This window comes from Glycine soja, chromosome 18 (genome assembly GCF_004193775.1).
Source record: "Glycine soja cultivar W05 chromosome 18, ASM419377v2, whole genome shotgun sequence".
NCBI classification, from domain to species: Eukaryota; Viridiplantae; Streptophyta; class Magnoliopsida; order Fabales; family Fabaceae; genus Glycine; species Glycine soja.
In genome coordinates this window covers 50,351,613-50,363,092 of record NC_041019.1, presented here as the reverse complement: position 1 = coordinate 50,363,092, position 11,480 = coordinate 50,351,613, and the positions used below count along the sequence as shown (strand labels likewise).

The 11,480-nt window shown below is 31.1% G+C and overlaps 2 protein-coding genes across 2 annotated transcripts; one reads left to right on the top strand and one right to left on the bottom strand.

Annotated features, from left to right (window-relative positions):
- Positions 1-2,274: 2,274 nt before the first annotated feature.
- LOC114394465 (vestitone reductase-like) lies at positions 2,275-5,030 on the bottom strand. The gene is made up of 4 exons (XM_028356047.1): positions 4,831-5,030; positions 3,728-4,255; positions 3,057-3,249; positions 2,275-2,624 (listed from the first exon to the last, which is right to left on the bottom strand). Exons 1-4 carry the CDS (start codon positions 4,949-4,951, stop codon positions 2,483-2,485), a joined length of 984 nt encoding a protein of 327 aa, XP_028211848.1. The 5' UTR covers positions 4,952-5,030; the 3' UTR covers positions 2,275-2,482.
- A 3,176-nt stretch (positions 5,031-8,206) lies between these two features.
- On the top strand, positions 8,207-10,930 carry LOC114394525 (vestitone reductase-like). The gene is made up of 4 exons (XM_028356132.1): positions 8,207-8,439; positions 9,088-9,615; positions 10,167-10,359; positions 10,578-10,930. The coding sequence occupies exons 1-4, from the start codon at positions 8,319-8,321 to the stop codon at positions 10,717-10,719; spliced, it is 984 nt and encodes a 327-aa protein (XP_028211933.1). The 5' UTR covers positions 8,207-8,318; the 3' UTR covers positions 10,720-10,930.
- The last annotated feature ends 550 nt before the right edge of the window (positions 10,931-11,480 follow it).

Sequence of the window (11,480 nt, the reverse complement as noted above, 5' to 3'; positions counted from 1 at the left end):
CTATAGCTAGAGAGGTTATTCCTATTTCTAAAAACATTTTCAATAATAGTGCGAGGGATAGAATCTCACAACAAAAATCATGTACATGGAGACCTAGGAAGGCAATTTTATCTACGCATGTTTGCCTTCCCTGTATATGTTTGAAAAAGTAAAATTCATTTGCTTTGTGACATTGGTTTTCGAAATGTTTTAGAAGAAATAAATCTTTTCTACCAATATGGTTTAAGCAATTAGTAAAAGAAATTATCATTGTGGTTCAGGCAAGGCGGTGTACAAACATTTTGGGGCCTAAGACAAAAATGTTAAAGGGGTTTTTTTTTTATGAGAATTTTAAAGAGACTTAATATATTATATAAAATATCAATTTTTATATTAATCTTCTAGCTTTTTTAGCTGCAAAATTATTTATAAGAGTTTTATAATCAAGCAATTCTAACGCTTCATTTTCAATAGATAAAATAGCTAACCCATTCAATCTATCTTGTAACATTGTTGATTTTAGATATGATTTAAACAATTTTAATTTTGAAAAACTTCTTTCAGCAGTAGCAACTATTACAAAAATTATCAATAAAATTCTATATGCAATGTAAACATTTGGAAAATAATCTAAAGTTTTAATATAACTTAATACTTCTATTGGTGTGCTAATTTCTTCTCTTAGCACTTCTCTTAGCACTTTCAAGTCTGAAAATAAATCAAGACCATCAATATCAGAGTATTCATTAAACCTTAAAAACTTTTCAAGATTAATACAATATTTTTTTAATTCGTCCTCATCTAAAGCTTTAATTTTTTTGGAATCAAATAAAAAACCAAAAATAGTCTCATATTGTAAAAATTGTTCAAATCGTGTCTCAATAGAAAAATTAACTAAAAAAATTAACTAAATATTAAAGAAATATAAATAAAAAAAATTAACTAAATATTAAAGAAATCTAAATAAACTAAAATCTAAAATAAACTAAACTCTAAAATAAATATAAAAAATGATGATCGATGAACAAAACGATAGAACCTGAAATTGGAAACAGACAGAGATTTTGTTTGTTTAGATGTTGTGTCAGACGCAAGGGTGTTACGTGATACGTGTTGTATTGCTGCGTGCCCAGAGTCATGCCCGTGAAATGAATCGTTCCACCAATCCACTGGGATGGAGATGAAAGGCTCCGTACGCGGGACGTCGGGATGTATACGATTTATAGGCATTCAAAATCCAGACGATGTCAAATCTAGAGAGGTTGAGCCACGTAGACAAAGTTTGATCAATAGACAATAGGTTTCATTCAAGGGAAGGAGAATAATAGATTTTTTTTATGAATAGAGGATGAGGAGATGAAAAAACGTGAAGAATGAAGTCTAGAGAGTGAGATACGTTAGTTAGAGAATTGGGGTGGGTTAAAGGAAAGCTAATAGGGATTTACTTTTTTGGGATAAATAAAATACTTTAAATGACATTAATTGTGATATTGGTTAATTTTTTTAAAAAATGATATTGATTGACTAATTTTTAGAAAAGAGAGAGATTCTAAGTTATTTTATTTTGATCAATTAAAATTTATTAATAGTTAGTAATAAAAAAAATTTAGGAGCCTAAAATTTTTTTTTAGAGCCTTAGACTCATGCCTAATTTGCCTTGCATCTTGCACGGCCCTGGGTTCAGGTTTTTTATTTGTTAAGTGATAAAGCAAATTTATGTGTTATTTGTAATTTTGATGAAAATATAATTTTTCTAATATTACTGTATTTTACATTTAAATAAAAAATTGTAGATATTATTGAAACATCAAAAGTACAATATAACCTAAATATTATTTACTATTAATTATGAGATCATCTATTTAATGTCAAGACATAATCGACATTACAATTTTAAGGATCTAACACTTAACCATTGGCCAAAAGTTTAATTTAACTTATTTTTATTAAAATGTTATTGATGCATTTGTAATTTTCAATGTATCTTTATCATAATTTCCAATGAAGACTTTCTTATTCTTAATTTAAGATAATGCAGCAAATAATTTATAATGAACATAAAAACGTGAAGATTACCGACATGTTTATTGGAGTAAAATTGGATTTTATTTTTTTAAATAATCATGCATAAAATAATAAGATATTAGGATTGAGTCTTTTGTGTATAAAAAAAATTATTTGAAAGAAAGATTTACTAAAAAAAATAATAAGTTAAACTCTGTGAATAATAAGTTAAACTCTCTCACAGAAGATTAACGATTAACAAAAGACAAAATTAATAAATACTCACCGAGGTTAGGGAGAAAAGGGGAAAAGGTGAAAATTGCATTGTTTTTTATTCAGACAAACCAAAAGAATTATTTCCCTGGTCAATTTATTAAGAAAACATCATGCATTAAATGGAGTACATGTCAAGAGGCATCATTGCCAGGGATCTGAAAATAGTACGAACTAACAATCATCTTCGACAATTTTATTTTTTCAACTTCGTGGCTAAAATCGATTAAAGGTAACCCTTTTCCTTGCAGCATTCAATTGCATCCGTAAATATGTCCTCAACGCTATACTTGAACTCAAAACCAGCATCCACAAGTTTCTGGGAGGTTAAATGTGGTAACTTGGCACCTTTAATTTCCTTCACCTCTCTAAAGGAACAAAACAAATTAAATATTAGTTATACAATGAGATCAAAATGAGATACTACATAAGGTTTTACAAAATTATCTACAACTGTAATAATTGGGACCACAACCTTAAGATTTTTGGGTTCCTGTGACCACAATTGCAGCCAATTTGTTTGCAATGTTAAACATGGTAACGAATCGATTTGGTTTCTCTGTTGTCCCTTTTCAAGTTATTCCTATGCTGTTCATTTAAGGTTACGTCGCATAACAGTTGTGGTAATATTTAATCGTGACCATCCATAATCGTTTTGAAGGAACAACACAGGGACAACTTCAAAAGGGATAATAGAGAAGCCAAGTCGGTAACTAAATCATAATTGTGACTGCAATTTAAAATCTTGATGATGTATATTTAACAAAGCATTTTACAGGAAGGAGGAGAATAGAACTCACTCTAGTGCTGGTATTTGATATTCTGGGTATTTGGCTGAAATAATTTCAGCAATCTCTTCAATAGGCACAATGAATGGTGAGCAATTATATCTCCCTTTTGGGTTAGGATGCTCAAGCAGGAAGATATGTGCTCTAGCCACATCATCCACATGTACCATATGGTAACGAATGACACCAATTTCTTCCTTTTTGCCTGCACAACATCAATTTCATTTTACCAAGGATTTATAAACTGTTTATATTGATAAAGTATATATTGATAAAGTAATTCCATGCAGTCCACATAATCAGAAGACATATAAACTGCTCCCTCTGTTGAAGCTGATTTTCTAGTGCAAAACTGCTATAACGATCAATCACTAATGTAATCCAGGACACAAAATTACATAGTCCAATGCACAAATAAAAAAACTATGTGAGTGATGCATTGAGTTTAACATGAGTACAGTTGAATGCAATTGTAATCCAAACACACCATTAGTCTTTATAAACTGTCACTCGCTGTAATTCTCAACTTTACAAAACTTTTATTTAGTTCCTGAGATTGATGTCTTGACTCTTTTAAAAGGGGTTGAACTTTTTCAAAAGTGTCATAGTAGACCATCAAATGATTCAAATCAAACACAATTTAACATGAAAAATAAACTTGAAGAAACAGGGCAGAATCATACCTAACACCAAAAGCAGTGCTCTTTCAACAGAATCAGGAAGCTTGGGACAAACAAAGCGTCCAACAACAAAAGGAAGCACAAGAGTGGTAACTTCCAATCCATTCTGTTCTCCAAATTCAAGCACTGCCTTCTCTGACAACACCTTTGAAACTGCATAGGACCAACTAAAAGGCTTCACACTCCTGAGCAAATCCACATCACTCCAAACACTCTCATCCACCACATCTTTCTCTTCTAGGCTGCTGAAGGAAACAGTGGAGGCGCTAGAAGTGTAAACAACCCTCTTCACAGTCTTTGCTTTTAGGCCTGCTTTCAATATGCCTAGTGCTCCATCAATGGCTCTTTTGGTCACCACTTCCTCTGGCTCGTTCACCGCAAAATCAATTGGGGTGGCAGTGTGGAAAATTCCAACACAACCCTCAACTGCTGGACCAAAACTCTCTGGGTCGCTGAGATCAGCGTTGAAAATTTTTAGCTTTTCTGATGCACCAGGTAGGTTTGTGAGGAAGCTAACATCTCTCTTGCGTCCTATTAATGTCAAAACAGAACAAAAATATATAACCTTGTCTAAACATCAATTGCTATAGTTTTAGAGATACCACTTTCTGCATCGTCATCTAGCATGTTTTGAAACTCGTTAAGGATGGAGTAAAAGCTATAACTATTAACTTCTGAAAACTACTTCTAAAACATGATACTAAACATGCTAATCATCTAATTGTTCTCCAATTGCAACCGGAGTTTCGCTTCCATATAATGAAGATTTGCATTAAAAGCCAATGTAAGTTATAAGTTATTGAGGTAAAATTCTAATTTTGATCGAAAATGACACCAAATGTATTTAAAAACTTGCATCTAAGTTTTGTTTTAGTAATAATAATAAGGACAAAATCATAAAACTTAGATGTAGTTCTTTATGTTTTTAGTATTGCCCTGTGATTAGAATTGAGTTTTCATCTTTATAACTAGCGTAATAAAGGTTTGCATTAAGATCATCATAGATTATTGAGGTATAACTTCAATTTTGATAAGAGAATAGCACCAAAAACAACCTTATGAAAGTGTACCTAAGTTTTTTCTTAATAACAATAAGGCTTACTTACCTGGGTCAGATCTTATAGTGGTATTAACAGCATATCCATGTTCAAGGAGGCTCTTGATTATCCATGAACCAAGGAATCCTGTGCCTCCAGTGACACAAATTCTTCCTTTTCCCTCTCCCATTTGAACACTCTTGCTGTGGCAGTGTTTACTTTTCTTTGTGCTATCCTCAACTTCTAACACGTTTGCTCTGCTTGCTTTCTTTGTGTGTATATAAATAACAACAAAACAATGTTGGTTGGTGGCTTTTGCTATCATCTGAGGTCACTTTAGTGCTGCTATTGACTATTCTTTCAGTCAAACATAGCGACGTTGAATGAACTACATAGATATTAATTCGTTTTTCTTCATTCAAAGAGACAAGGTAGGTGGCTTGGTGTATTAAGAAATAGAGTACCGGTACATGTTAATACTTGATAGTGTGTCTCATCTTGGATCTAACAAAATTAATTAGGGGGTATTTAGTTTGATTGTTTTTTTATTTTCTGGAAATAGAAAATGGTGATGAAAATGTGTTTGGTTGGATTTTTGTTTTTATTTTTAGTGAAAATATTTTTCTAAATGAACCAAAATCTGAGAACAATAAAATCTCATTTTCTGCTGAAACCAAAAATCTCATTTTAGATAAAATAAAAACGTGTTGGTAGGAATATAATTTTAAGCAAATCTAAAAATATATTTTCTTTTGAAAATGCACTTTCAGTGTTTTTATTTCTTAAAAACAGAAAACAAGAAATTATTTTTAGAATTCTAATCTTTTAAAAATAAAAAAAATTTAAAAAAATTAAAATAGAAAATGAAACTCCAAACCAAAACACTCTTAGTTTCTCACAATAAATCAATGTTCCAATTCTCACTAAAAATATATTCACATTTAGTCTTGAATCATACCTTGAAGAGTCATCTCTAAACTACAAAAGAATTATCCATTCTATACCAACAAAAACTCATAATCTATTTTAATATTCAAATACTCCTGTCAATGTTACTAAAGAAAATTACTCAATACACTTTTTGATATATTTTTTTATCACAAATTCTATTATTAATTAAAATTTATTAAGAATTATAAAATCAAAAAGGAATCTTCAAATATGAAATCAGATTTACAAAAATTTAATTCATTGTTTGGTTCAGTAGAAACTTAGCGGAACAATTAAAAGGGAACGGAAAGCATGCGTTTTTTAATCTCTTCCATCGTTTGGTATGATCTGAGTGAAGAAGGAACGAAAAAATATACATGCGCTCCATCAGATTTGGGAAATAATTGTAAGGATTGAAAACAAGAGGAAAAAAAACTTATTATATCTACATTTATTAGTTTTTTATTTCTTGTTTTTTCTTTCTCGGAAGTCTCTACTAGCTAGGAAAATGTTTTTATATATATATAAAAAAATAGAAGAACAAATATGCCAGATATGATCAAGTCATATGCTGAGAATTATATACAACTACCGAAGATTAGCTTGTTGATGTAAATATTCCAACTAGAATAACAGATTTTACATTTTGTAGACAAACTTCACAAATCCATTGGCTTGGAAACGTTAAGATTAAAGAAAAAAAAAACTAGAGAGCATCTTGTGCATTTTTTTAAGATAAAAACAAGGAGGAAAAGAGAGTAAAAAAGAAAAGAAAGTGGGGGAAAAGTGAGTCATTCAATCCCAAAGTTAAACGTGTTACTAATTATTAAAAAATTATCTACTGAGTTGACTTATGCATATATATAAAACTTAAATTAAAGTATATTTCACAATATATTTTAAAATAAATAATATTATTAATAACAGCATGTTATAAAAGAGTATTATCTATTTTCTTAAAAATTATTAATATATATTTATTTAAAAAGTAAATTTTTTTATAAGAATATAGGACATATTATTCTAGGTTGGAATAACTTGGAACAAACAAGACCAGTGGTCCTCAAAAATACATATGGGTCCAATTTTTAAAAGGTTACATAGTTCAACTCATTCACGTTTAGGGTCCTACTTTGAAATTTAATTTTATGTCATCTAATAATTGAGTCGTTGAGTATATGAAAGTTATATTATTATACTACACAAGTTAACTATTCACAATATTATTATTGCAATGATAATTCGATCTACCCTATTTTATTCCACATTTTAGGTCTTGATCAATTTTTTGAGTCAGATAAAAATAAAATAAATCTATCTTAACCTGTTGTACTCTCATCCCTAAACCCTAGTTTGTACCCTTTGCATTTGACAAGTCATCTACATGGACTGTCTTCTGTCTACTTCTAGAAGGGGGAGTGATCCCCCAACTTCATCATTCATTTATGATTTATACGATAAAGCTAATCAGCACCATGTCTCCACTCATACAAAATTATCATGTTATGATACCTGAATCACCCAATTTTTCCTACTAAGATACCTTTAGCTAAAGTGAAAAAAAGTAATTGAATTAAATAGAATGTAAAAATGTAAGTGTTTTATCTTATTTTACTCTTGATTTTATTCACATTCCATTCTCTTTCTTTGCACATTGACGAATCCTAAATTCATCTTCTGCAAAATGTTGTAATGTGGCAAGAAGGAAATATGTCCTAGGCCTAGCTGTTGGCATTGGGCAGAAGCAGCCTTGTCAATTTATATATATATATATATAAAGAAATTCTTAAGCATCCAAGTCAACGGATTTGTGAAATTTGTCTACAAAATATAAATTATTTTCTTCCAGTTTGAATATCTACATCAACCGGCTAATCTTCTGGAGTTGTACAAATTGGACTTTGTTTTTATTCTTTTATATAATGTACGCATAAATATAATAAAATGAGAGAAGGTCACCAAAAAAATAATAAGTTAAGACGGCTAATCAAACGTCCACTCCGTCATCCAGCCATATAATTCTCAGCATGTGACTTGATCTGCACAATTTCTCTGTAGATCAATTCAAGCAAGTTTTTTTTCATAAATCTCTCATAATTTCACTATTGTACAATTTACAGTTGAATTATATACAAATATCCGTATATAACAACATGAGGGCGAGCCCTGGTGCAGCGGTAAAGTTGTGCCTTGGTGACTTGTTGGTCATGGGTTCGAATATGAAAACAGCCTCTTTGCATATGCAAGGGTAAGGCTGCGTAGGCAATGAGGTATTGTATATAACAACATATATTAAAAAAGAGACTAATTGAAATTTTGATAATTAAACCTTTCATATATCACTTCAATTGATTATGTATAGATGATATATAAGATTTGAATATTCTATCAATACGTCACAACTTCATATTATGATAAAAAAAGAAAAACCAAAAGAAGTGAGAAATATCAATAAACTATTAACATGTAGATGTGTCCAAAAATTATAACTCTATGTGAGCTCGGTAGTGGATAGCAGAAGCTACCAAACAACTTTGTTATATACATACAGGGCCAGCAGAACAAACATATCAAAGGTTGACTGCACAACACAGAAAAGTAAACACTGCAATAGCAAGAGTTTTCAAATGGCAGAGGGAAAAGGTAGAGTTTGTGTCACGGGAGGCACTGGGTTCCTTGGTTCATGGATCATCAAGAGACTCCTTGAAGATGGATATGCTGTTAATACCACTATTAGATCTGACCCAGGTAAATAAGCCTTATTATTATTAGAAAAAACATAGACACAGTTTCATAAGTATTCATAAGTAACATTAGTTTTATTTTTTCAACTAGAATCAAAGTTATACCTCAATAATTTATATTGATCTTTAATGTAAACTTTTATCATGCAACTTACCCAGGTAAAACTCCAATTCTTATTAAAAAGCAACATAAAAAACATATAAAGAATTACATCTAAGTTTTACCCTAATCATTATTAGTAGCACAAAACTTAGATGCAGTTTCATAAATATTTTGTGTGGTTCTTTGATCAGAATTAGAGCTTTACCCTGATAACTTGTAACTTATAATGACTTTTAATGTAAATCTTTATTACAAGGAAGTGAAACTCAAACTACTATTGGAGAACAACAAGTTAATCATGATGATGTAAAAATTTGTATGTCTACGATTATTTTTTTATATTAATATGAATGATTTATTAGTTTTATTAATAACTAATATTTATTAGAAAACTTAACTGATTTACCTTTGGTGTCTCTCTTTCCACCTATATTTTTATATCCATAATATTTGAAATGGAGACTTTATTGAAGGGGACTAAGTCTAGTGTATCTATAAGAATTAATGTTAGACAATGTTATATTTTTGTTTCTATTTTGGCATTAACAGGACGCAAGAGAGATGTTAGCTTCCTCACAAACCTACCTGGTGCATCAGAAAAGCTAAAAATTTTCAATGCTGATCTCAGCGACCCAGAGAGTTTTGGTCCAGCAGTTGAGGGTTGTGTTGGAATTTTCCACACTGCCACCCCAATTGATTTTGCAGTGAACGAGCCAGAGGAAGTGGTGACCAAAAGAGCCATTGATGGGGCACTAGGAATCATGAAAGCAGGCCTCAAAGCAAAGACAGTGAAGAGGGTTGTTTACACTTCTAGTGGCTCCACCGTTTCCTTCAGCAGCCTTGAAGAAAAAGATGTGGTAGATGAGAGTGTTTGGAGTGATGTTGATATGCTTAGGAGTGTGAAGCCCTTTGGTTGGTCCTATGCAGTTTCAAAGGTGTTGACTGAGAAGGCTGTGCTTGAATTTGGAGAACAGAATGGGTTGGAAGTTGCAACTGTTATTGCTCCTTTTATTGTTGGTCGTTTTGTTTGTCCCAAGCTTCCTGACTCTATTGAGAAAGCTCTGCTTATGGTGTTGGGTATGAAGGCTGCACCTTACTCTACTCTGTTTATTTTTCATGTTCTCAAATAGAGTTTGATTTAAATCATTTGAAGGTCAACTATGACACTTAGATGCAATGTCTCAAGTGCTTTAAAATTATATATATGATGGTAAAAAAAATCTAAAAAGTTAGATCTAAGTGGTGGTAGTTTTATCCTTTTAAGAAAACTCTCATTTTAATCATTAAGACAGTAATATCATTTTTGCTTTTTAAATCTATAAATATTTTTGTGACTGTTTATTAAACCTTAAGATTTGTCTTACTTGCAGTGAGTTTTCAAGATCAATTTATCTAAACTTTTAATCGAAAAGATATCATTTTTATCCTTAATATTAAATAATGAAAAATATGATAAAAGAAAGACTAGAGAGTCAGAAACAAAATAAAGGTTTTGTAAAGTTAAGAATTAAAGTGATTAGCAGTTTTGCACTTGAAATTCAGGTTCAAGGGAGGAAGTAAAACAGTTTATGAATATGTACTTCAAGTTCCTTGTAAGTTCTTGTTAAGATGAAATTGGTGCTGTGCAGGCAAAAAGGAAGAAATTGGTGTCATTCGTTACCATATGGTACATGTGGATGATGTCGCTAGAGCACATATCTTCCTGCTTGAGCATCCTAATCCAAAAGGGAGGTATAACTGCTCACCATTCATTGTACCCATTGAAGAGATGGGTGAAATTCTTTCAGCCAAATATCCAGAATATCAAATACCAACAGTAGAGTGAGTTCCATTCTCCTCCTTCTTGTAAAAGGCTTTGCTAAATATGCATCATCAAGGTTTCAAATTGCAGTCCTAATTACGATTTCATCACTATGAGCTACAAATTAGCTACAAATTACTATCACAATTGTAGTTGTGGACCATTTTTTTAGACCTTGAATACTATCTCATTTTGATCTCATTGCATAACTAATATTTAATTTGTTTTCTTCCTTAAGCGAGCTGAAGGGAATTAAAGGTGTCAAGCAACCACATTTAACCTCCAAGAAACTTGAGGATGCTGGTTTTGAGTTCAAGTATAGCTTGGAGGACATGTTTCAGGATGCAATTGAATGCTGCAAGGAAAAGGGTTATCTTTAATCGATTTTAGCCATGAGATTGACAAAGTAAAATTGACGAAGATGGTTGTTAGTTTGAACTATTTCAGATCGATGGCAATCATGGTTCATGATATGCACATCTTGGAATGCATGATGTTACTCGTAATAAATGAATGAGGGAAATAATCTTTTTCGTTTGTCTAAATACTAAATAAACCATTTAATATTTACGTTTTTATGTTCATAACAAATTATTTGTGGGAGTATCTTAAATTAAGACTTAAATATAATTTTGCTCTCCCTTTATTAATATTGGTTTTAGTCCTTTGATTATATTTAGGTAGTATTCAACTCAACTTATTTTTTATTTATTTTCTCTTTAAAAGAAGAAGTTGGGCCAAACACTATTTAGATAAAAAAAAATACTTAAAATTACAATTTCACATTGCTAGGTATTCAACTTCCTTTGAATTTTTTGTTTTGGTCCTCTATAATAGTGGTAATCATTGCCCACTATAATATTTGTAAGCAATATGGTTCTTATATAGGGTAAGGGTGTAACGGTTCCTGTTGTTGTTGTCAGCATCTCATATCATATCACTCCATTTCACACACACCTTGTACTTTACATTCTGTTGAGCTAATAATCAAGATCCCCCGTATGCTATATATGATCTTTAGATTCTAAGTTCCTGGGTGAATATTTGGCTTCCCTCAGTGGGGACATTGTTTCAATCTCTGTCTTTTCAATTTTATGTAATTCCAGGATGCTGCTGTATAATAGCTGTTTAGTTTGTTTAT

Bases quoted from the DNA above. Each gene is read 5' to 3' on its own strand.
- LOC114394465 (XM_028356047.1), bottom strand. From the start codon at position 4,951: ATGGGAGAGGGAAAAGGAAGAATTTGTGTCACTGGAGGCACAGGATTC. The intron at 4,256-4,830 runs GTAAGTAAGCCT...TGACATTAATAG, and splicing joins CACTATAAGATCTGACCCAG to GACGCAAGAGAGATGTTAGC. The intron at 3,250-3,727 runs GTATGATTCTGC...GATGTTGTGCAG, and splicing joins AGCACTGCTTTTGGTGTTAG to GCAAAAAGGAAGAAATTGGT.
- LOC114394525 (XM_028356132.1), top strand. From the start codon at position 8,319: ATGGCAGAGGGAAAAGGTAGAGTTTGTGTCACGGGAGGCACTGGGTTC. The intron at 9,616-10,166 runs GTATGAAGGCTG...GGTGCTGTGCAG, and splicing joins AGCTCTGCTTATGGTGTTGG to GCAAAAAGGAAGAAATTGGT. The intron at 10,360-10,577 runs GTGAGTTCCATT...TTCTTCCTTAAG, and splicing joins TATCAAATACCAACAGTAGA to CGAGCTGAAGGGAATTAAAG.